Source organism: Rhinolophus sinicus, linkage group LG10, assembly GCF_036562045.2.
Source record: "Rhinolophus sinicus isolate RSC01 linkage group LG10, ASM3656204v1, whole genome shotgun sequence".
Lineage (NCBI taxonomy): Eukaryota > Metazoa > Chordata > Mammalia > Chiroptera > Rhinolophidae > Rhinolophus > Rhinolophus sinicus.
This window is the reverse complement of record NC_133759.1, coordinates 5,892,014-5,915,665: the sequence shown is the minus strand read 5'-3', so window position 1 is coordinate 5,915,665 and position 23,652 is coordinate 5,892,014. Positions and strand designations below refer to the sequence as shown.

General features: G+C 59.0%; 1 protein-coding gene across 9 annotated transcripts in view; it reads right to left on the bottom strand.

The window, feature by feature from the left end:
• CACNA2D2 (calcium voltage-gated channel auxiliary subunit alpha2delta 2) overlaps window positions 1–23,652 on the bottom strand; it is a 134,099-nt gene that overhangs the window by 10,643 nt on the left and 99,804 nt on the right. For 7 of the 9 annotated variants that reach the window (XM_074312283.1, XM_074312276.1, XM_074312277.1 and 4 more), the window contains exons 4-22: window positions 20,821–20,880; window positions 13,582–13,626; window positions 10,302–10,443; window positions 7,097–7,228; window positions 6,848–6,905; window positions 6,116–6,166; window positions 5,892–5,991; window positions 5,621–5,779; window positions 5,280–5,387; window positions 5,089–5,167; window positions 4,430–4,479; window positions 4,174–4,263; window positions 3,893–3,964; window positions 3,624–3,698; window positions 2,368–2,442; window positions 2,218–2,289; window positions 2,061–2,132; window positions 1,899–1,960; window positions 947–1,023 (exon numbers count right to left, since the gene is read on the bottom strand). In XM_074312283.1, the coding sequence (XP_074168384.1) occupies window positions 947–1,023; window positions 1,899–1,960; window positions 2,061–2,132; window positions 2,218–2,289; window positions 2,368–2,442; window positions 3,624–3,698; window positions 3,893–3,964; window positions 4,174–4,263; window positions 4,430–4,479; window positions 5,089–5,167; window positions 5,280–5,387; window positions 5,621–5,779; window positions 5,892–5,991; window positions 6,116–6,166; window positions 6,848–6,905; window positions 7,097–7,228; window positions 10,302–10,443; window positions 13,582–13,626; window positions 20,821–20,880 (1,579 nt within the window). Of the gene's footprint in view, window positions 1–946; window positions 1,024–1,898; window positions 1,961–2,060; window positions 2,133–2,217; window positions 2,290–2,358; window positions 2,443–3,623; window positions 3,699–3,892; window positions 3,965–4,173; window positions 4,264–4,429; window positions 4,480–5,088; window positions 5,168–5,279; window positions 5,388–5,620; window positions 5,780–5,891; window positions 5,992–6,115; window positions 6,167–6,847; window positions 6,906–7,096; window positions 7,229–10,301; window positions 10,444–13,581; window positions 13,627–20,820; window positions 20,881–23,652 lie in introns of all 9 variants that reach the window. The other 2 variants (XM_074312279.1, XM_074312275.1) reach the window with 1 other exon arrangement.

Below are 23,652 nucleotides of genomic sequence, written 5' to 3'. Positions count from 1 at the left end.
AGCCCCAGCCTCCCTCCCAGTGACCTCTGGCAGTGGGCAGGTGGGGCCACAGGCTCCAGGGCCTCTTGGGGGAGGCCCAGGGTGAGCAGGACATGCAGGGAGGAGCCACAGGCAGAAGAGAGGGAGAGGGAAGAGAGGTAGGAGGGCAAGAGAGGGACAGACGGGATTGAGGGAGCAGAGCTGGGAGAAGAAGGAAAAGAGGATGAAAGAGAGGAGGGTGTGAGACAGAGAGGGAGGGAGCCTGAAACAAGAGAGGGAAGGGAGGGGTGTTGGGCAGGCAGAGAGGGAGGGAGGGAATGTGGGAGAGAAAAATGGAGAGAATAGGCAGAAGGGAGGGGAAGAGAGGAAGGGAGATAGAGAAGGTGGGGGTGCAGGGAGGGGAAGGAGAAAGAGGGAGGGAGGGCAGAGGGAGGGAGAAAGAAAGAAGGCAAACAGAGTAAGGGAAAGCGTGGTACTGGGAGGGAGGTGAGAGAGGCAGAAGATGAGGGCTGAGGTGAGGAGGAAGATGAGCAAGGATGAGTTGTGAGAACAGCAGAGGGGGCAGAAGGTAGAGAGAGAGAGAGACCCTGGGGGTGACACCACAGGGGGAGAGCTGCAGGGAGAAGGGGAGGGAGCGATGAGAGGAGGGGTATCTTCTGGGAATGCGGCCCCCAGGGCTGTTCGGGGAGGCAGGCTAAGGAGGGAAGACACGGAGTAGGAAAAACCAAAAACAGAACCTCAATGGAAACCATGAGAGAATGGTCTGGAACCAAATCTGAGAAAAGGCGAGCATGCAGATTTTCATAGACTTTCTGGGCTGGTGCCCCAGCCTGCGGGTGCCTGGGGGGTGGGCAGAGTGGGCAGGAGGGGCCGCCTGGCTGCAAGCGGCTGGCTATGCTGCCTGGGGCCGGCCAGGGTGCAGGGCAGAGGCAGGGGTGCAGGGCGCAGGCAGGGGTCAGCCACTTACACTTGACCTGCAGGATCTGGTCGCTGAGGTTGGCTTGGAGGTAGAAGGTGCTGTAGGGAGGGAGCACGAGCCCTAGGCTGGGAGGAAGGCAGGGGAGGGGCGTGGGTCACTGCTGGGGAGAGGAGGGCCACACTGGCACCCCTCCCCATGGCCTTGGAGCTGGGTAGAGGCGCCCAGGCTGCGGCCTCCCCTTCCCTGACTACCAGGGACACCTTTCCCTGGTTAGTGGTGGTAGATTCATGGCGTAGGCGCCTGGACCCTCCACTCCCCAAATTCTCCTGGAGGCTTCAGGATTCCTAGTCCCAGTGCAAATCTCCATCCCACCCCTCACCCCCAGCAGCCTTCCCCAAAATACCAGCTGCTCAGCCAGCCTCCTGCAGCTGGCCAGCAGCAAACTCACAAGGAGCAGAACACTGTCAGTGAGCTAGGCTGGGGCGGGTGCTGCTGTGGGAGTGGGCTCCACAGTCCCCAGAGACAGCTGAGAGCAGAGCTGGCACTAATGCAGTGCTGGGCAGCCTGGGCTGGTCGTGGGGTGTGGATGTGACCGCCTGGGGTGTGGCCTGACCACAGGGACCTGCTCCCAGGCTGTGCTGCTTGCTGAAAGGAGGCCAGTGAATGTGCTGAAGATGCCATCCTGGGGGCAGACACCCAGGGATACAATCCAGGCGGGAGGGAAGTGGGGGGCGGGCGGGCAGCAGGGAGCCATCAGAGGTACTGCCTTGTGTCTGTCCTGCGCTCCCAGGCGATGGTGCGTGCTTGTTCCTGATGGGCTAGTGAGAGGCCCTTGGGCACTGAGTGTCATGGGGTGAGAACTGAGCAGCCCTGGCTGCTGGTGCCCCACTGGGATTTGGCACACTGGGGTGGGGGAGGGAGGAGGAGGCAGCGGGCTCCGACTCTGGGCTCGGCTCGGGGGAAGGCCTCTCCTTGCCCGCCCGGCCTTCGCCCCACTCACCTGTAGTTGGTGCTCCTTATAGGCACCCAGGTGTAGTTGCGCATCACCTCGTCTATGTACCTCTGGGAGAAGAGGCTGCGTCAGGTACTGGGGCCAGCAGGCAGGGCTGGGGTCGGCGGGAGGAGGAGGCCTACCCTGGCTCTCTGCCCCTCCTGCCCTCACCTCGTCCAGGGACTTGAGCAATGTTCTGATCTGCTTGTGGCCCTTGTTACCATCGATCATGCTCCGACGGATCTGGAAGGGCCAGAGGTGTGAGGGGCGGGGTTCCTGCCCTCCTCGGTTCTGCGTATCCCCCATCCCCATCCCCCTCTTCCTTCACCTCTTCCTTGTTCTCGTCCTCTAGCTCTGCATCTAGGAAGTCCAGAGTCACAGGCTCCCGGAAGTTGGTGGTCTGCAAGAGGCAGGGCAGGAAGTCAGGAGTCCCCATCTCCTAGGGTTTACCCCCCTCCAGGCCACCTACCTGGCTCACCTGGGGCTTGAGGTTGGGGTGCAGCAACACGTAGCCATTCAGGTCAATGGCAAACACGTAGCCATTGGCTCCAAGCTGGGGGTATAGATTGGGGGCTCAGGGCCTGGAGGGCTGGGCAAGGGTGCTCTGGGCTCCAGAGCTCTTCCCTGGCCTGCCTTCCAAGCCACTGAGGGGTGCCTGCCTGGGCCAGGCCCCCACATACCACTGGGCCCCAAGCCTGCTACTCAAGCCAAGCCCTTTATGCACCAGCCCTGGCTGAGGCTGACCAGCTCCATGGGGCCACGAGTCATTTGGCCTTCTGTAGTTCTCACCGCGCCCCTGCTTCTCATGGAGCTGTCAGCCAGGTTGTTCACCTATACTGGCCCCACAGGCTGCTATGGCTTCCTCCTGGTCCGCATGTCAATAGAGCGCAGTGGGAGGCATGTACCCTGGAATCCCACAGGCCTGGGGCATCCCTTTTAGGTGGCAGGGAAGGAGGAGCAAGACCCTGGACACACCCTTAGCACTTGGCAGTTTCCTCCCTGCACATGGAGCCAATGACAGGTGCCTTCACATGGCTCAGGTTTGAGGAGGCGGCACACAGCTCATCCCCCACCCCTTTCACAGCCAAGACCTAAACTCCCTTTGCTACAGGCCCGGGGCCAGCCACACTGATCTTGCCCCTCCCCAGCTGATGATTCTGGTTTTCACCTTCAGGACTTTGCTCAGAGAGTTCCCTTTGCCTCGAGGTACGCCTTCCCTCCTTTCTACCGAGGACACTTCTGCCTATGCAACAGTCCAGGGGGCAGCAAACTACGGACCATGGGCCACACCTGACCCGCCACCTGTTACTGTATGGCTGTCAGCTAAGAATGGTTTTCACATTTTTAAATACTTGAAAAAGACTGAAAAAAGAATTATATTTCATGACGTGAAAATTATCTGAAATTCAAATTTCAGTATCCACAAACAAAATTGTGTTGGAACACAGCCATGCCCATTTGTTTGTTTTGTCTGTGCCCATTTTCCCAACACAATAGCAGAATTGAGTATGAGTATTTAGGCTGGCAGGGCCTCAAATAGTCAGTCTGGCCCTTTACAGAAAATTCGACGACCCCAGCTCTAGACCCAAGGTCACCTCCTCCAGAAGCCTTCCCTGACTGCCCAAACTCAGAGGTCTCTATGGAGGTGTTGTAATTGCCCTCAGTCTCTGCTCCCGAGCCTGGCTGTGTCCCCATGGGAGGAAGAGCAGGGAGGACATGCAGGTGGACACTCACCGTGTAGTTGGGAGTCAGCCTCTTGATATCATTCAGAGCCACATCAATGCCCATCACACCCAGGATCAGCTGGTTCTGGGAGCAGAGGCAGGAGGTCTGCAGCGGGCTCAGTTCCCTGGCGAGCTCCCTGCCCACCCCATACCCAAGGCCTCAAGCTGCTCTCACAAGCAGCTGCCCCTGTCCTGTTTACAGGCCTGCATCCCAGACCTGCTATGGGCATGCCCAACCCTCCCCAGGCATGGCTCGCCCTTCCCAGTGGGAGACCTTACCTTCTTTTCCCCAGGACCATCCTGTGTCAGGTTGAATACTGGGAGGGTCCCTGTCACCACCAACCCCAGCCCCTGAAAGGAGAGGAAGATGATGGGTTGGTCTCCTGTGGTCAGCCAAGCCCCCACTCCAAGTGTTCAGAGCAGAGGCTTAGGTTCAGGCCACTTCTCTTGTTCCTCTGTTTGGTTTACCCCCACAAGGGGTCCCTCCAAGGACTTGACCCTGTGGGTACATCCCTGGGGGAAGGTCGCTAGCCCCACCCCTCCTTGCCCAGAGGTCTTACCAACGCGTCCTCATACACGTTCGTCCATTGCACCTGCTTGGCCGCCTTGCCTGCCAGCACCATGGGCCTGCCCAATACGTCGAGATATTCCTGGAGGGGACGGTGGGCAGGGGTCACGAGTCTGTCCCTTCCTCTGTTCTGCTTCCCATGCGTCAGCATGCCACCAGAGGGCGCTCTCACCCCACAGCATCCCGTCATTGGCGCTGTCCCCACAGAGGCAAGGGGCTGGGAGGAGGGGGCCCCCCCACAGTCTCACCTGTGTGTTGATGCGGATGGCACCGATGGAAGGGATCTCAAAATAGTAACCTGTAAGGGAAGGGGAGGCAGAGGCGGGCCTGGGTGGTGCTCAGGAACCACGGCACAGGGGACCCTGTACCCTGGGGTATGTCTGCAGCCCCAACTAGTTCTTGAGGCTCCCTGTCTTTTTGGCATCACTCTCCTTGAATGCTTGAGTGCTCCCTTGAGTGCTCCCTGCCACTGCCTGTCAGTGGGAACGAGCTATGGGAGGGGCCGTGAGTATAGGGGTATAAGGAAGCAGCTGGGTGAAGCAAGGAGCCTGAGGCCTCAAGTCCCTCATTCTAGGATGGCGGTGACACTCAGAGTTCACCCAGGGGACAGGCCCAAATGCATGGAGACAGACTGACCAGCAAACAGACACACAGGAACAGACAAGCTGGGAGATGGACGGACAGTGGCCACTCAGACAGATGGGCAGAAAAATGCTCAGTCAGATGGACAAGTTAGACAGCCAGACAGCCAGATAGATGGACAGTCACATGTATAGAAAGATGGACAGACGGTGGATGAACAAGCAGCTGGAAAGCTGGACCTATGCAAGGACAGGTGGACAAGCAGCCCGGTGGACAGCAGGGCATGGCAGGCAGGCCCCATGGCAGTGATGCCCAGATGAGGTACCTTTGTTGGCGCAGGCCATCCACTGCAGGGGAGTGACGTCATAGTTGTGCTGCCCCACGGAGAAAGTGAACACGCGCACCTGTTTGGGGCTTGAGGTTAATGCTGCGGCGGCCAGAGCACAGCACCCCCCACCCCCCCACCTGGCCGTGCTGCCCCACGTGAGGGCAGCGCCTGCCTGGGCTGAGCCTCACCGTCCGATTGGGCCAATTGTACTTCTCGAAGACGTCCTGCACGCGGTCCTCGCCGCCGTCCGTGAACATCATGATCATCTTATTGCAGTTGGCGCGGGTGATGTTGGACTAGGCAGGAGCAGGTGTGGGTCAGGAAGCTCCCGGCCCCTCCCGGCCCAGGGGTGCGTCTCCCTCCCCCAGGGGCCTGGCCCTCTGGCCCTCCTCCCCCACAGCAGACGGTGCTATCTGCCCCAGCTGCCCGTTGGGTGCCAACAAGGCCGTTCGTCTTGACTTCCCTAGTGTCATGAAGCCCCGGCCCTCGCCCGCCCCCAGCTGTCCACTTGCCCACCCACGGGGCTCACGTTCTGCAGCTGGTCGAAAGCATACTCAAAGCCGGCCTTGTAGCCGGTGGTGCCCTTGGCCACCATGCCCTGCACAGCTTCCTTGAACACCTTCTTGTTCCGTACATTGGCCTGCACGAGGTGTGTGAAGCACGACACCGGCTGCGCCTTCTCATTGAACTGCAGGGACAGCAAGGGCGGTGAGGGGCTTCGAGCTGGCTAGGGAAGGCAGCTGACATGTGGGCAGGCAGGGTGACCCGTTCCCGGCCCGCCGGGCCCCCTCAGCACCTACCGAGGCCACATTCACATAGTCATCGTCGGAGAGCGTGTCCAGCATCTCACAGACAGACGTCTTCATCAGCTTCAGGGTGAGGCCGCTCACACTGCCACTCCTGGGAGGTCCCAGAGGTGCCAGGTAGGCCTCAGGTGTTCCCTGCTTTGCCCCCAGGATGTCCCCAGCAGCAGATGCTAGGCCCCTGCCTGCCCCCACCCCACCTGCCAGCCCGGCTCACTCACACATCCACGATGATGACCATGTCTTTGGGTGACGAGGCCCCCTGGATATACCTGCCGGGGGAAGCCGCCGTTAGGGCCAGACTCATGGGGCTCCTGTGGATCCTTCCTTCCTTTACCCACATATTGATGCAACGTGTTTTTATTGAGCAACCCTATGTGGGCCAGACAGGGTTCTAGGCACAGAGGATACTGAGTTTAATACAATAGTCCTTGCCCATGACATGGGTGACCTGGTCCCCCAGCACGTGAATGACCCTAAGGAGGGGTGATCCAGAGAGGGGGCTGGAGGCGTGGTACTTGGCCGCAGTGGCTCGTCATGTCCCCTGGTCCAGGTTGAGGTCCCAAGGGCAGTCTAACTATGTATTGGATTGAACAGGTGGCAGGGAGGAAGGTCACGGGCTACAGCAGGAGAGGCAGACCAGAGGGTGGGGGCGTCTCTAGGGCTCAGACGGGTGGGGTGGGGGCTGGCATTCACCCTCGGGAACCTCCACTGGTCCCATCCCTCAGTCCCGAGGGGGTGGAGTGCCAGGCAGTGGACGGGGGCAGAGGCAGCTGGGAGGCCTGCCTGGGTGATGGGATCCATTTTCCAGTGGCAACGATGTGTGAAATGAAAATTGGATAGAGCTGGCTGCGCCCTGCTCGGAGGCCTGGATATCAGGAGGGAGGGGAGCAGGCGGGAGACGTGGGGGAGCCAAAGGGGTATTCCTGCCCAGCCCCTCCTTGCTCGCTCACCAGGGTCTCCTTCGGACATCGTACAGGTCGATTTTCTTGGGGGCTCGCCATGGGGTAGCTGTGGGGGGAAAGAAGGTGAGAGGGGCTGGCAGAGAAGGGCCTGGCCTGCGTAGGCAGACCTTGTTGGAGTGGCCAGGACATTCTGCAGCCTATGGGTTACCATCCCACCCCACACACCCCAGGATGAGTGGGCTGGGAGCTGGAGGAGGACGCGGTGCTTAGTGGAAGGGGAGACGGGCTGGTACCCACCTGGGTAGTAGCGGGTGACGCCTGTGGCACTGCCGAAGACCTGCCACAGCAATGTGGGGTCCTGCCTACGGTTCTCAGTGAACACATTCTCCAGGGCCTCCGTCCAGTTGAGCTCATTGAGGATGATGGTGGCTGTGGGGGAAACAGGGGGCTGGGGTGGGAAGTGTCTGGGCTGTCCTCTGCTGAACCTTAGCACGATGACACCCATGCATGAAACCCCCACTTAGAAAGCCTCACCTGCTCTCTGCCTATCCAGGCGTTCCCCTCATTCCCCAGGGCTCAGCTGGGGCTGCACCAGCTCCTCCAGGAAGACTTCCTGGTCTTATCCCACCCCCCCTCCCCACAAGTCATCAAAGAAACAGCCCAGTCTACCCTTCAGCCAGGTCCCACATGATCAGGCAGGGCAGCTGTGACCTGTGGCCCCTGGAGGGGGCCACCCAGGTGGCAGGGAGTTTGTAAGTTGGGGTGCCGATCCAGCACGCTGCCTGGAGCTGGCAGCAGGTCCCCTGAGAGCTCACCCACTCAGCATGCACTCCGGGCTGCAGCCACAAGAAAGCAATTAAGGGCTCGATGATGGGGCTGGAATTATTCAGCTATTAAGGTACCTGATAAGCTGGAAGCCACTCAGCTCCATGATTAATCAACTGGGGCCAGAAGCAGGCAGGGGTGGGGCTGGGGCGCCTTGGAGGGGCAGGGGCTGTGCCATGATCCTGCTCGAGCACGGACACACACACACACACACACACACACACACACACACACACACAGCCTGCACTTATACCTGCATCTAACCTCCAGGTTTCCAGGCAGGTGTGTGATCCCCTCACCTCCAAACCTGCCTGCCCAGCAGCCCAACTGCTGCCACGGGCACAGGGACTCATATGCTCATAACTACACACCGCTCTGCCCCTGTAGGACGACACCAGAGTCCTGCTCTCACAGCCCCCATGGCCAGTTACCCCCACCCTCCCTTTCCCTCAGCCTCTGTGGCTGCACATGGCTAGACCCACCCTGACACACTCACTGAGCGAGCAAGGCTCCTCTCAGATGGACGGACTCCAGCCTTCAGAGCCTCCATCCGGGCACAGACTCAGATGGCCTGAGCAGTAACCCTGCCCCCCAAATCCAGACAGCCCTAAATCTGCCGATGTGTGTGTGGCACATGTTTTCACATGTGCAGTGTACCTGTCTCTACATGTGCAACGCTTAAAAACCCCAGCAGGAGTCAGACACCTGTTACTGCCAGGCCTCTGTCCTCACCCCTCCCCTAGGGACTACTTCCTTCTCCAGTTTCTTCCATCTCCTTTCTTCTGACAACATCACCCCCCAGCCCTCACCCCGCGGTCCCTATTAAAGATCCACCCCAAGTGAGAATAAGAGAACGCCTTCCAAAGACCCTGCTCTTCTCAAAGCACTGCCCTGAGCACTGACAGCTTCAGAGCAGCCGAAGAGCTATGATTTAAAGATACACATGCTCCCAGCTCTGCCCACAGCCTGGGACGTCAAGGGCACTCTTCCCGCTGCTCTCTTCCTCTTGAGTGGGGCCTCTGGGGCGTCTTGTCTGCTGCCAAGTGCCTCCCCCTCTGCTCTCACTCCCCTCTCTGTGTCCCTGCCGCTTTCCTTAACTGACCATAATGTGAAAACAAAACACATTTCTAGCATTGGCTGTGCCTATTGAACAGTATGTTATGGTCCTGTTCCTAATTTAGAAACTTAGTGAGTTGAACAGTTTCTATTTTTCTCTTTAAGGGAAAAAATAAAGTCAGGCTCTCAAATGTTTCCACAGTACCCTCTGCCCTAGGAGAGTCTGCCTGACAAGTCCCAGCCATCACTGGGCCTCAGTTTCCCCATCTGCACAACGAGAGGCTTAGAGCAGATCATGTGATCATCCTGGAAGCCCATCTATTAGGTTGGTAATTGCAGTTTCAAAGGCTAAAAATAACTGCAAAACCCGCAATTACTTTTGCAGAAGGGTATTCCTGACTCAAGTCAAGAGCCAAGAGAAGACCCCTGGCCTGGCTTGGCTGTCCCTGCAGCTGTCTACAGCCACATGCACACACATGCACGCACTGCCAGACACACGTGTGCAAACACTCCAGCCCTCCGCCTGGAAAGGGCCTGCGCCTCGGCCCCACACGCACTCTTCCTCATCCACGTGCACACTCAGATCACGCTGAGTTGGGAAACGGGGACCATGCCCCCTCAGGCAGGCGATTACAGATTTAATTAAAAGTGACACAGTAAATAAAAAACATATAAAATGTAATTTGTGTGGGTAGCGAGGGGTGACTGGGGAGGGCGACGTGGCTCCTGTTTTAATTAGCGTGCCTGCTTGTGATAGCGCCCGGGCACTGGCGCAGGCAGGTGGCCTGTGAAGGGGGTGGGGGCAGCGCCCACCTTACCCCGCCTGAGGCTGCCCAGAAGGCCGGGCTGATCTCTACGGGGAGGGGACCTCCCCGAGGACCCTGGAGGACTCCCTCCGTTCTGGAGACTACCCAGAAGCTCTGGGAACTTTGCCCAAAGACCTCTACCCCCTGGATTCTGAGGTTCCCTGTAGGTGCCCACAGAGTTGTCAGAATCAACAGGCCCCCGAGCCTTACATCCTGCTGCTAGAGTCCCCCATGTAGTGTCTGACTCGTGGCCTCCTCCCCTAAGACCTCCCAAGACCTTTAGTAAGTTCTTCCTCATGTCTGACTGAAATCCTAGCTGCAGTGACCTGGTTTCTCCACTGTGCAAAACTGCCCTGTCTGTAGAGCTTGGAATCTCAACCACCCTCTACCCACTTTCCCTTCTCCTCCCCCCATGCCAAGGAGGAGGTGTTACAGGGATGGTGTCTGTGTGAGGAGCTGCTCCCAGCCCGTGTCCATCCTAGAGGTGGCTCCTCCACCATTCCTATGGGGGGCCTGGAACGGGGGAGGGCAGGAGAGAGCTGCTTTGGGGGCGGGGACGTGGCCCAGAACGTGGCGGCACAGTGTGTGGGCGTGTGTGTACACCTGGAGGAGGCTCAGTGTTTTGTAGCTACTGTGAGGCTGTGCCCGAGACTGGCTTCATGCCTGCCTGGGGGCGAGTCTGAGAGGTGAGCGCGTGTGACCTTGGGTGTAGGGGTCTGACGGTGGATGGCTGGGCCCCTGGGGCCTGGCAGTGCCCGGGCAGTAGGCCTTGCCCATGGGGGTAGGGGACTGTTCCTGATGGCAGGCACACTCACAGCCTTTGTAGATATCCGTGGGGATCTGCACTGCCGTGTACGAATAGTTGACCTTGTTCTTGAAGTTTGAGTCCTCAATGAAGTCCAGCCTTAGGGTGCTGGCCTTGGACCCCCTCTCCACATCCTCACTCTCAGGGTCATCCTGCAGAAAGGACACCCCACCACGGCAGTGTCAGTGCCAGCAATGGTGGAATGGGCTCAGACAGGCCTGCAGGCAGCAGAGGGCCAGAGTCTAGGCGGTAGGGGCATCAGCATCGGCCTACTGCAGTCACAAGCAGAGAGAGAGGGGAGACAGGGACAGACGGACACCGGGCACGGCCCCTTTACCCAGGAGGCCTATGACTCCCACCTCCCCTGCCCACCCCACCTACCATCCCCACATTTTCTAAACTCAGATTCTAAAACCAAAACCAAAACCAAGCCCGACCTCTTCCTGACGTCCTTGAAAACCAATTATCAGCCACGGAGGCAAGTCCTGGAGCCAGGGACCAGTGGGCTGCAGACCTCTGCCTCCAGGACATGCCTTGTGCAACCACAGCCCTTCCCAGGAGTTCTGTGACCCAGAGACCCCACTGGGCCCGCCCACCCCCTGCATGGAGTTCCTTTGGTGACAGGGAGAGGGCACTGGCCCCCTCTGGGGGAGGGCCACCACCCTGTGCAGTAGGGTGGCTCTATGGGCTGAACTGGGCAGTCGTGGGGAGAACTGGGCTGGGGTAGGGGCTGCCACTGAGACCCAGTAACCTCTGGAAGGAGCGTTTGCAGCGCCCGCTGGCAGCAGGATTGTAAAGGCCCCTGTTGACTTTCTAAAATGAGCTGCAGCCGTCTGACAGGTGCCAATTACTGCATCTCTGGCCGGGCAGGCTGGGCATGCGCTGTGCACCCCCGCCCACCACCGCAGGCTGGCAGGAGTGGGTCGGCGACGACAGTGTTGACGCCGCAGCCAATGGGGGTTGGTAGGCACAGGTGCAGGTGTGCAAGGGGGAAGGGAAAATGGTGGTAGAGAGTGAAGGCGAGACAGGGAAAAGGTAGGCAGGGCAGGGGACAGAGCTGCGGGGCTTTGTGTCCTGGGAGGAAGAAGCTAAGCAGCTCTGCACGCTCCCTCACTGCCTGGCAAGAGCCCTGTGAACACATTTGGCACCAGGCTCAGCTCATTTCCTCTCGCTTGTCGATCGCGCAGAGACAGCTGACCCCACTGCTCACGGGGTCCTGGGCACACCCCTCGGCTCCTGTCTCCAGGCGTGTGCCCATGCCGTGTCTTGTCTGAGGAAAGGGTGATCGTGCCTCCCCACCCAGCTAGACGTGCTCTCCCCACCCTGGGAATGCTCCTGGACGGGAGGTGAGTGGCTGGCCTGTGTGGGTGCCGGCATGTCTCGGAAGGGCCTGCAGCAAATCCCTTTTCATCTCTTCAAGGGTGGTTTTGTACAGCACAACCCAAGCCAGCTGCCCCTCTAGTGTGCCCCCCAGCGTGCCCCTCTTCCCACCTCGGCACACCCAAGGAGGCCCCTCAGACGCTCCTGGGTGCTGGGTAAAGCTAGGCAGCGGCTGCCCAGCAGAGGCCAGAGTGGGGAGCCGCTGCCTCTGAGGCGTGAGCCACTCACGTTCTGCAAGGAGGAGGGGGAGACTTGGGAGAAGAAAGCCCCCGAAATGTCAGCGGCAGATGAAGGGCGCTGGAAAATTTAATCTCCCAACTTTCCCAACTAATGTGACATTTGGATTCCGTTCTGATAAGCTATCAGCTGGCGAACTTTTTTCTTTCCTTCTCTTTCCCCCACCCCCACCTTCTGGCTGGTAATTTAAAAGTAAATGGTCTAGAAAGATCTCTAACTGTACCTCTGGCAAAGATTAAAAAAACAAAACAACACAACAAGCAGGGGAGTCGGCAAATGTGTATGTGCAGAATTTATACCAGGGCTGGGCTGGGCCGGGCTTTTGGATTACCCGATCCCCACCCAGCCCCACCTGGGATAATCTTACCCCTGGGCTGCCCTAGCCCCCCAGCAGCTATCCAAGGGACTGAGGGTCCTGGATACATTGGGGGCTGCTGGGAGCCGGGAGTTCACAGTCCTGGCGGGGGGCTGGGCCCCACACTGGCCAAGGAGTCCCTTAGTGCCACCCTCACGCCCAGGGCTTCGTACGGTGGGCAATCGCAGCCTCCTGGTTTATATTTAATGCACTGATTGCTAAAATTACAGCCCGCTGCCGAGGGGGGTAAGGAATTAGATTCAGGGTCTAATTAAAGGTTCGCTCTTCATTTGAATTTCAGATTCCAGCTTTAATTTTAGCAACTTCTCTGGGAGCCACAGAGGCTCAGCCGAGGAGGAAGCACACCTGCTTTAGCCCACCCAGCCCTCCTCCTCAGGCCCCTGCCCGCCTGCCCTCCTGCAGGCGCCCCCCAGGCCAGCCTGGCACCGTGGACCCTCTGCAGGGACCCCCTCCTGCCTGCCCACCTCCTGGTGTCATTAGATGCTGCCTGCTCCCCACAGGAAACCCCCCAGGCCAAAAGGAAAAGGAAGACTAGAGTTGGGGTCTCCTGCAACAGCTAGCACAGGTGGGAACCCAGAGAGTGAGCTATTGTGACACCTCTGTTTTCAGAGAAGACAACTGGGAGGCAGATGGACTGGGGCCTTGACAAGTTCTCCACACACTGTCCACTCCACGTGCTCTGCCCTCGACACCCTGTCTCCTCTGTAGGCCCCTTCCCATCCACATGGTCTCCGTCACCGAAAGGACAGGCAGGCACAGGACCTGGGCTGCCTCTGCAGCTGGGGCGAGACTGATTGTGGGGCCAGGCTGTGGGGTGCTCAGTGTACTGAGCTGCTGTTCCCCTCACCGCATGGGAGGTACCTGCACTGATCTGAAACACACATGGATGGCATCGCATCCTGTATCCTGTATCCTGACCTGCCTGCCACCTCCAGGAAGCCCTCCCCAGCTGCTCCCATAGAACTTCCCTGCGCTCGTAGAACTCAGCATCCCTTCTCGATATTGGCACCTGAACTGACCTATGGGAGGAGGTCCAAGCACCTCACTACCCTGCCCACAGCTGGGTCTGGGCCTGCCCCATGCTGTGCAGTGAAGCTGTGCCCCTTGGTGCCACACAGATACAGCCTTGGAGGTGTCTGGGCCTCTAGGGGTTTGTGGGAGGTGTAGGGTGGGGGTCTGTGCCAACACAAGCCTGCGGGCTCGAGCGCAGAATCCCAAAGAACACTAAGTCCCACACTCATTTCCAGCCGAGGCCACTGGCAGCGGCCTCCCCCCAGCGTGGGTGGGGGGCACTTACCAGCTCAGCGTCAGCCTTCGCGTCATAGTACACGATGTCTTCCTCCTGGTGGGGAGAGAGGCCTCAACACTCACAGCTCATGGGCTCCTGAGGTGCAGCCAGGACCCCCACCTGCATGGCCTGGAATGGCCCCCTCACATTCCTCCGTTTGGAGCTGCCATCCAGGGAGGCAGGATGAGTCAGGCTGGGAATGCGCATTGCCTTCCCCAGCGACCAGCACTGGTCCTGCTGACTCCAGGACAGGGTCTCTGCGCTGCAGCCCTGCTGGGAGGCAGGGTCAGAGCCAGCCTGTCTGCTGGGATTCTGGCTGACGCAGAACCAGGGGGAGTGAGGACGATGAAAAAATGGAGCCGAGTCTGGGCAAGAGTGAAATAACGACTCGACACTGCATCTTCCAATTTCTTCTATTAAAAAGCCTGCTCATTACGGGCATGTACTTATTAATTATCTGTGATTTGTTGTGAAATGCAAGGGGGTTTACACAACAGGATTGGGAGAAAACAAAGCCCGGCCTGGAGCCTGCCTCCCTGCCCTCGCTGCCTGTGCTCACCCCGCCCGCCCTGGCCTCACCCGCCTGCCCGCCGCCTAGGTTCTTGGCCATCTGTGCGTCATAATCACTGGCCACCTGGGGGACCCGTAACACAAACGAGCTAATTTCATGTTTAATGATCTTTAATCAGAACTGAGCATGGCTGACAGAGGCCGCCAGAAGGTGAATCTGGTGCCATCAAGTGCCACCCGCTCAGGAGGGGCCACCCCACTCCTGCCCTCATGGGCCCCAGGGCGGGGACACAGGATGCCACTGTCCAAGTCGCCCTCCCCTGCTGCTCCTCAGCCCTGTTTTGTACAGCAAAACCTGTAGCACGGCTCTGGCAGTCCCTGGCTCACTGGGAGCCTGTTTCTTTGTGGTCTGCAAATGGGGGTAATGACCAAGTGTGCTTCCACGGGTATGGTTGTAAAAGCACAGAGCCAGCACTTACTCCGTGGTGGGCAGAACTCATCTTGGCTGCCCCATGCCCGGCGAGGCCCCATTTGCTGTGTGACCTCAGAGCTGCACTGTTCCCTCTCTGAGCTCAGACTCCTCATGCTTCAGGGAGGGGCTTGGCCTTGGTGACTGGCCAGGTGCTGGGTCTGAGGCCATGGTTTGAGGTGATCAAACTGAGGCTTGTTGTGGGGAACAGTCGTGGGTTGTTTCCCACCAATGCTCTGCGGGTACAGGCCACTGGCTGGACATGCAGGCATAATGCAAGCATTCTGGAACACTGACTACACGCCTGGCACCATCTTGGGCGAGACAACAACCTCCTGATGAATGTAAGACCGAAGGCCACTTGGTAGTTTTAGTCATCCGAGGCATCTGCTATGTCTAGCGCTTGGCACTCGTTGAATTACAGGTTCTCCCAACAGCCCCGTGACCCCGTCATATAGACGAGGACACTATGACAGGGATAAGTAGCCTTGCAAACCTGGTTCAACCAGCCTTCCCGACCCATCTCCAACCCCTCCCACACGTGCCCACCCACCAGCCCAGGAAGGCTGGAGCCCAGGGGGCCGGGCGGGGGTGGGGCCGCGGCCCAGGCTCCGGGTGCTCGGCCTTTCCCCTGCGCCGGCTCCGACCGCAGCACATAATGAAAGCTGACATTATATCAAACACAATAAGGAGTTTCGGTTGATGAAGATCATTCCTGAACACACAAACCCATTAAACCGAGGGGAAAAAATATCAATTCAACACAGTCGCTGGCGAAAAGAAAATGTGATTTGTTATCTAAAAGGGGGTTATAAACGCGGCTCTCAGTGAGAACAGGCAGCGCGGTGGGAGGACTGCAGATCAGCACGGGGGCTTCACTCCCCAACTTTTTAGGCAGATCTTCCGCAAGGACATGAAAGGGCACGGCTGGGGGTCAGTCGCTCTCAGGCTTCCAGGAGCCCTGGGCTCCCTCAGAGGCTGTGGTGGGTCCTGCCTGCACCTCCGTCCCCGGGACACCCAGGCCTTCACTTGGCCACCCCTCCAGCTGCTCCAATGTCTCCCTTTCTCTCTTTGTCCTGTTTCATGGTTTTAGCGGAGGATCAGATGTTGGTGGCAGAGGGAACACGGGGAACGTGTCACACAGGAGGATTCCAGCCCCCTGCAGACCATGGGTGAGGCTCAGGAGTCTGCACGCAGCCCTTGTCCCCAGGGGCTGGGGTGCATTGCCCACTTTGGAGGGCAGCCCATGCCTTTCCTCGGTCAAGAGGAGCAGTAGCACGCAGTGGTTGTGGGAAGGTCGCATGTGTAAAAATACATGGTACGTGCAGTTTGGCAGCTATGTTTGATGTGCTGTGGAGCTGGGGGTGTGGCAGGATGGGGGCATCAGGGTTGGGATGGGAGAGTCCCTGGAAAGGCCTCTGTGTCTGCTTTGGCCGGCCCAGCACCCAGTGTCCACAGTCAGTGCCAGCCTCTGGGTTAGACAAGGAAGCAGCACACACAGGAGCCTGGGCAAAGGGTCCTGGCCTCCATCCTGACCGGAATGCGTGAGCTCTGGAAGCCTGAGCAGCGAGTGCAGACCCCAGGGGCCCCATGAGGACCCCCAGGGGTCACCCTATCTCACCGAAGACGCAAGAGTGCCTGTTAAATCCTGTAGCCTCAGTGAGGCTTTAGCTCAGGGTCCCACTTATAAAATCAGGGTGCTGCTGCCTCCTCTGCGGGTGCTAAGAGGATAGGGAGCTGGGCGTCCCAGGGGGAAGGGTCAACCCTACCCATGGGCAAGGACCCCCTCATGTTTTCAACTCCACAGCCCTGGGAGCCGCCTGAACATGGGAAAAAAAACCCTGGCTAAGGTGAAACAGACATCATTAAGGTCCAGGGTCCACACCCCTGACACCCCCCTTTGTTACTTGGTATTCTAGGGGCCATTTTCCTCAAACTGGGCAGGGTGGGGGAATCACCCACTCTAACTCACACATATACCCCCTGCCACGTGGATTTCTATACAGAGATGACAGATGAGGGGTGGGGCTGGGGGTCCCACATGGCCTTGTATAGATGACACATACACTCCTTAGCTGGAGTTAAGCCCAAGAGAGGGCAATAGGGGTATTGGTGGGTGGGGAACAGGGTGAGGACACGAGCATGGGGTGAGCATGGGGAATAGCAGTTTGGTGCCACGGATGGCGGCTGCAAGGGCTTGGCCAGACCTGACTGTCGCCTGTCCACCAGGCCTCTGTGCGGGGCCCAGCCAGCTACCTGGCTACACCAGTGAGGACGCCTGGCCTTCCTGCCCTGGCTCACTGCCAGCTTAGCTCAGCCAAGAGGACTGTTTTCTGAGAGAGCCGTCTGTCGCCGGCTTGGCAGAGACGCAAGCAGCAGGCTGGAGGCTGGGGCAGACCTCAGGCGAGGGAGGCCACCTGTTCTGTCCAGCCGGCTCCTCTGGCCGAGCCCAGGCTTCACAGCCCTCCCTTGAGGTTCCTGGGCAGAGCTACTTCTCCCTTCAGACTCCCCAGGGCAGGGCTGTGTCTCCCCCATCAGACTCCCTGGGGGAGGACTGCTTCCGCCATTAGACTCCCAGGACAGGGCTTTGTCTCCTGCAGGTCCTGGTGTTGGCACTGAGGCCCTGGGGCTAATGGCCTCTCTTGCCTCCCCCACCCATGCCCTGGCTCAGTTCCTCCCTGGTGGCAGTGTAGAGGGCAGATAATGCTGGCACAGTGAGGTGCTGGCACCAGGTACAGTGTCCGGCAGGTGGGCAATCTTCATCTACACTAAGTGTTACGGGCACCAGAGCACTTGCTGCCTGTCCGCAGGGGCCATGCGGGGTGCTGCCTGTTAACTGGGGCCCTAATTTCTCCAGTGTCCAAGGTTGTGGTTACAGGTGTGTGAGGTCATGACCTGGGACTAGGGAGGGGAGCAGGGGGGCTTCACATCCAGACATGTCCCCCTTGCTCTCTTGACCCAGCTTTGACGCTGCATACTCCAGGACCCAAGTCCCCAGGCTGGTGTCGATGGGTGTGTGTGTGTGTGTGTGTGTGTGTGTGTGTGTGTGTACCATTGTCTGTTTCTCAGAGGTATGCATGCAGACCTACTGTGTGCTGTTGACAGGGAGGGCCATACCCTACTGATCATGCAGTGGATTCCAGTCTGGCCCCACGGTGCCAGCCTCCCCATCACAGAAGTAAGAAGACCGAGGCCTAGCTGCTCCTGGTCACTTTGTCCACCGGGCACCTGGCCGAGCAGACAGGTGACGGGCAGCACTGAGTCAGGCCCAACTACTTCCGGCCTAGAGGAGATGCGAGTGGGACAGACAGACCAGTCCACTGGGACGCTTGCCTGGGGCAGCCTGCACTAGGAACCATCTGCGTTACAGGCACCAAAGATGGATGCTGTAGGGTCGGGGCCAGAAAGAAGAGCCCTAGGGAGTTAAGTGGAGAGGGAGAGGCGTTACCGTCCTGAAGGAGGAGGTAAGGGCATTCCTGGGGGAAGGCCTGGCTTGTGTCAAGGGCCTGAGTTGGACACTGGGGTTGTGGCACAGGACGGGTGCCCCTCCTGAGTGCCGGCGGGGAACATGGCTCCTTATCTGTCATCTCTTGAAGGTTGTTGGGAAGGACATGGTTTCAAGAGTGAGTGGTGTGGCTGCAAGGGACAAAAATACCCTCCCTTCCCCAGCCTCAGGTCGTCCCCGTATCCCCCGGCAGAGATAGTCCCCACCTGCAGTCACTGCCAGCTCTCCCTGGCAGCCTAGGCAGGGCTGGAGGTGTGTCGGCTAATGGGCCCACCATTAGCATTAATGCCTTTCAGCCTGGCAGCTGGGGCAGCTGCAGTGCTTCAGGGGAAGAGCTGGGCCCTGACCTTGCAGCTCAGAAGGAGGGGGTGACTATAGCTGTACCATGTCCAAGAGACTGGTGGGACATACAGGCAGACATGGATTGGGGGACATGGTGAGCATTGGAGAAATAAGGCTGGGCCCAGCTGGCCCTGTGGTCACACCTACAGCTGGGGGGGATCTCCGGTCAAGCTTGGGGGAGGGGACCAGCCAGACCCTCCTCCTGCCTCATCTCAGGACAGAGCACCCAGGCCCATGGGCTGGTGTGGCCAGAGAAGTACCACCACTGATGTGCCACCTGTATGGCCTGACGTGTGGACCGACCCTTTTACATATTATGTCTGAGCTGACATGCAGTGTCAACACCAGCCAGCCCTTTGCCCAATGGGGAAACTGAAGCCCAGAGGGCCAAGCCCTTGTTGGATCACACAGGGACTGTGAGGGAGGGGCTCCTCAGCACCCCTGGGTGCCCCTGGGACCTTGGCCCTCCTTCATGGCAGGCCCCTGTGGAGCCCACTCCACAGCTGGGAGAAGCTGTTCCTGCCTCAGAGAATAGCTGACAATCAGAGGTCAGAGGCCCAGGATGACCCTTGGAAATCTTGGGTTTATTGCAGTCAGGAAGAGAAAGTCAGGCTGTAGGTGGGTCTTTTCATTCCATATGCCCTGATTCCTTCACTTGCCCTCCTGTACCTGCTCTGCACACCTGTCCTGGGTGGGCAGGGGAGGCAGCAGGTATGTCAGGAACAAAGGAAGGGCCAGAGCAGGAGCTGAGGGTGCTGGCTTCCTGAAGGAGGAGGGGTGGTGGGCTGGGGGAGGGAACAGCTTCCTTGGGAAGGGACAGACAAGCTTGGCTCCAGGAGGAACAGAGGGCATTTGGGTAGAGAGATCAGGAGTGGGTCTGGAGGGAGGTGTTCAGTGTGGCTGGAGCCCAGGAGGCGGGGCGGGAGAAGTGAAGTTGACAACAGGCAGAACAGCCAGATCCTGGGGCCTTATGGCGGCCTTGTCAGGGTATTTGCAGGTGGAGGTGTAGGCTAAGTGGCCGGTGAGTGCAGGTGGCTGCTGCCACGGGTATTTCTGATCAATGCTGAGGGGCACGGGGGCCCAGTAATGGGTAGTGGTGCTGGAATGCAGAGGGAGACAAGGGCAGTCCCGAGCCCCTGGGGAGGTGGGGGGGTGGTCCAGAGAGTTACTAGCTCATTTCTGTGCCCTCTAAAAAATAATCTATTACCCCAAACCCTTGTGAGCTCCCTGAGGGTAGCACCTAGCACCCCCCAGGCAGCAAAGGAAGAATGCCAGGGTGTGGGCAAGGCAGGGCAGGGCTCAGGGTGGTCTGGGGGGATGCAGGCTGGGGAGGAGGACAGGTTTAGGGGGACTGGGCCATAGGCATGAACCCCCTGGCACCTGACAGCCTGGCCATGAACCTCTGCCACCAACAGGTAGCCTCAGGCAGGTCTCACCACTCTGTGCAGGATAAAGATCCCACCTGCCTCCTCGATGGCCCAGGGCCGGTGCTGGATGAGTGAAGGGCCTCCCCTACTGTCTGCCCCACTCCTACCCTCCTATGGGTCCCAGGGAAGAGCTCTTGTTACCTGTCCCTGTGTGTATCCCAGAGACCACCAGGAGGCATGGCCCAGATGCCTGAGCAGCTGTGGAGGACACAGGGAGCCCTGCCAGCTGGTCTGGTCCCTGTGGGTTCCCTCATCCTTGGCACCAGGGTTCCCTGAGTCTGAGAGGAACCCTGCCTCAGTATCCTATGTACTGTGACCCTCTGAGACATTGGCCCGACAGAAGAAGTGCAGGTGTGAGGGCCACCTGGGTTTGAGGCTGGGAGTCAGTGAGGCTTCCCTTCCCTTCCCCATATTCTGGACGCTTCTGCCCTCAGGAATAGTCCTACTACCAGCTTCTCACACCTCCACTCCGTCAGTGCCTGAGCTCATCTGAGCTCAACTGGTAGAGGGAGAGCTTTTGTGGTTGTGACAGCCTGGTCCCTGATCTCAGCCTGAGGGCCTCCTAGAAGACAGGCTGCTGCTCAGGGAAGTCCTGGGAGGGGGTAGGGTCCCCTTCTCTCAGCATCTCTTCCAGGTCAGTGAATTCAAGACAGAAGAGTCCTAGAGTCAAGAGGCTTCTTTGCCCTGGGGGCTCTCTAAGGAGCCTGGGCACCTCCTTAGCCACCAAGGCGACACCCACTTTGGGGAGCATCACTTTAGAGCAGACTGTCATAGACTCCACAGCTCCTCTGGGTGGAATGACAAGTTCACATCTGCACACTGTGTCCCAGCACCAAGGAGCCTCCGTGTTTACTGAACAAAGGTTCCCAACTCCACCCCCAGAGCTCTTGGTGCCCGTCCAGTGGGTCTGGGCAGCTTCTGCCCACCACACTCACATCCACCTTTGCTGAGGGTGGGCAGCTCCTAGGGTCTGGGGAAGGCACTGCAGTTCTTACCTTGATGTTGTCCTGCCAGCGGTGGGCTTTCTGGAAGTTCTCTGCAGCATCGGCCAATCTCTGAGGGACAGAGCACAGAGAGGTCAGAGGCTAAGGAAGGCGTGTGCCCAGCCCAAAGCCTTCTCCGTCCCCAGCACTTCCTGGGGCCAGGCTGGCTCAGGGACTCCCTCCCCGCATCCTGCCAGACCCCCAGAATTCTCCAGCTTGCTCTGTGGGCCCTCCCTCCACCCACAGCTGGGGTCACACAGGAAAGGTGACACCTGCATAAAGTGACCTGAGTGGCATCTCAATGGAACCCCCTGTACTTCAGCCCAGCCACAACTCCTGCCCACAGGATGGTAGGGGACCCCCAGGACATAGCAGGATCCAGGTCCTGGAGCTAAGCCCCATCGCCACTCTCTACCCCCTACAAACCAGTGTCACCCCAGCCAAGGGTGAACTGCTGCAGTGACTGAGTGCCCGCTGATGCCCCCAGCTTGCTCAGGGCACACAGTCCCCCCCTGCCCACCACCACTGTCCCTGTCCTGGCTTCCAAAAGCTCCATCCCAGTAGGTTCTCCCAGCTTTCTGTCCATCCGAGCCTGGCTTGTCCTTTGGGGCTGGCTCCTGCAGCCCCCTCCACTGAGGCCGGTGCCTGTGAGCAAACTGTGTGTCTGTCCATCCCACACCTTGTTACCCGGCACACCTGGCACCACAGCATGGCAGCACCAGCCCTGCCATCTTACAGTCCAGGGGGAAACAGATATGTAACCAGGCAGAACAACCAGGGCAGGAATAGCCGAGGTGCTTCTAGAAAGCTCAGTGCTGTGGGAACTTGGGACGTCAGGGAAGGCTTTCTGGAGGAGGTGCTGGTGCTCAGCCACGCTCAGGGTCTGAGTCCTGGCTGACCAGAGATTCTTATTTTGCACCTCCGTAGATCCTGTCTCCAAGAAGTCTTAGGGCTCCTGAAGATGGCCCTCGGGGGCCTCCCACAGAGCCGAATACAGTGAAGTCCTATTAATTACCATGATGGCTGTCACCACAAACCAGTCACCTACTGTACTCCAAACCCTCCCCCAGGCGACACATCACGTGTACCTGTCACTGTTCACAAGGTGCCTGACATGTCGTCCTCAGATGAGGATACCCAGGCAACCTGCCCAAGGTCACAGAGTGAGTCTGGGGCCCTGAGCCTGGCCCTCACCACTGCGCTTGCCCTGTCCAGCCTCTGACCAAGATCTGAAGGTACACTCCACAGCCCACCACGCCTGGTGAGGGACGGAGCGGCTCTTTCTGGGAGAGCGGCTCTGGTCCCCCACCCGGCCCCACTCCATTTCATGATGGAGCCGTAGCGTCTTGCCTCCGGGCCTCCAGCCCCAACTCAGAAGGCCCTGGCCTTTTGGTGATCAGGACACACCCCCCTCTCCATCAGTCCAGGCCTGATGTGCACATGGCCCTTGAGGGGAGGTTCTACTAAAGCCTGACAGCTGCCCATTAGGGGGCAATGGGAGTGAGGACACGGGAGACCAGCTTTTCCTCCCTCCCCCCATGGAACAATGTTGGGGGCACGGTGGGATTCCTGGCAGAGGTGCGGCCTCCACTCTCTGGGGGCACAATGCCATCCCTGGCAGTCAGAGGGGCTGTCCAGAGCCATCCCCACTCCTGCTGGGCCTGTCTTCCCTTCCTCCTCAGGCCAAAAGCACTGACTGCTGAGAGAGCTACGAAGCTGGGAGTCATGGGGGCAAGGTGGGAAGGCTCTCTTGAAGTCAAACCCTTCATTTCACAATGCTGAGCCTCTCCTGGCCTCCACTTCCCTCTCCTGCTACCCCACCTGTCTTATCTGTATGTTCTGTCCTCTGCCCACCTGTTTCTGCTTGGGTGGCCCCCCCCCCCTTATTCAGCTGCAGGGACCACAGGCCTCTCTATTCCCAGATACCTCCTTTCGTCTTGCGTGCAATCCTTGCCCCTCCTGAGCTCCTGGCCACCTTCCTGGGGTGACCCTCAGGCCCACCAGAGCTCACTCCATCCCCACTTGGAATAAGCCCATCCACCTTGGGACTGCGGACCCTGCATCCCACTGTTGGCATCACTCAGACCACATACCGTTGTCCCCAGCCCAGGCTCTGTCCTCCCTCAGGCTCCTGCGTCCTCTCTTGCCCTCTGTCATCTATTCCCCCTGAGGGCACCTGGAGCCTTCAAAATGTGGATCTGAGCATGTGGCTGCTCCCTGACCCTAACCCTCAACAGCTCCCACGATTCTGCGTATAAGAGGCAAAACTTTCTTGCGGCCCCAGGGGCCCACCTGTGCCCAACGCCTGCCCCTCCCTTTCCATCCTGGGGCCTCCTTTCCACCTAAACCACAAACATCCAGAATGGGTGAGGCCTCTGATTCACAAGTCGGCAGTACCCTTCCGCAGAGGACGTTACTGTGTGACATGGTTAACGACACTTGTCACTACTGTTAACTGAGCACCTATTTCACAAGCTCAGTACCAGGCCTGGATGAGAGGGGGTGAAGCCTACGGAGCAGCCCTGGGGCTACACCTGGGACAGGGGGACTTGGGCAATCACTGCATGCCCCCTTTCCTTATCCTCTAAGGGCTCAGCTCTGACCCTGGGATTCACAGGCCCCAGGGACACGGGCTGCAGCCCCTCCAGCTCTCTAGCCAAACAGCCAGAGGAGGGAGCCCCAGGAGGGGAGGGCCGCACCCCCCAGCCTCCTTGAACTCATGGAGTCCCCTGGGCTCAAAGGCCTGGGTCAGCCCGCTGACTCGTGAATAACGGAGTTGCAGTAGCCACAGCGAAAGGATTACTTTTAATCCTCGGTAACGATCAAGCCATTATTATTTTTTTG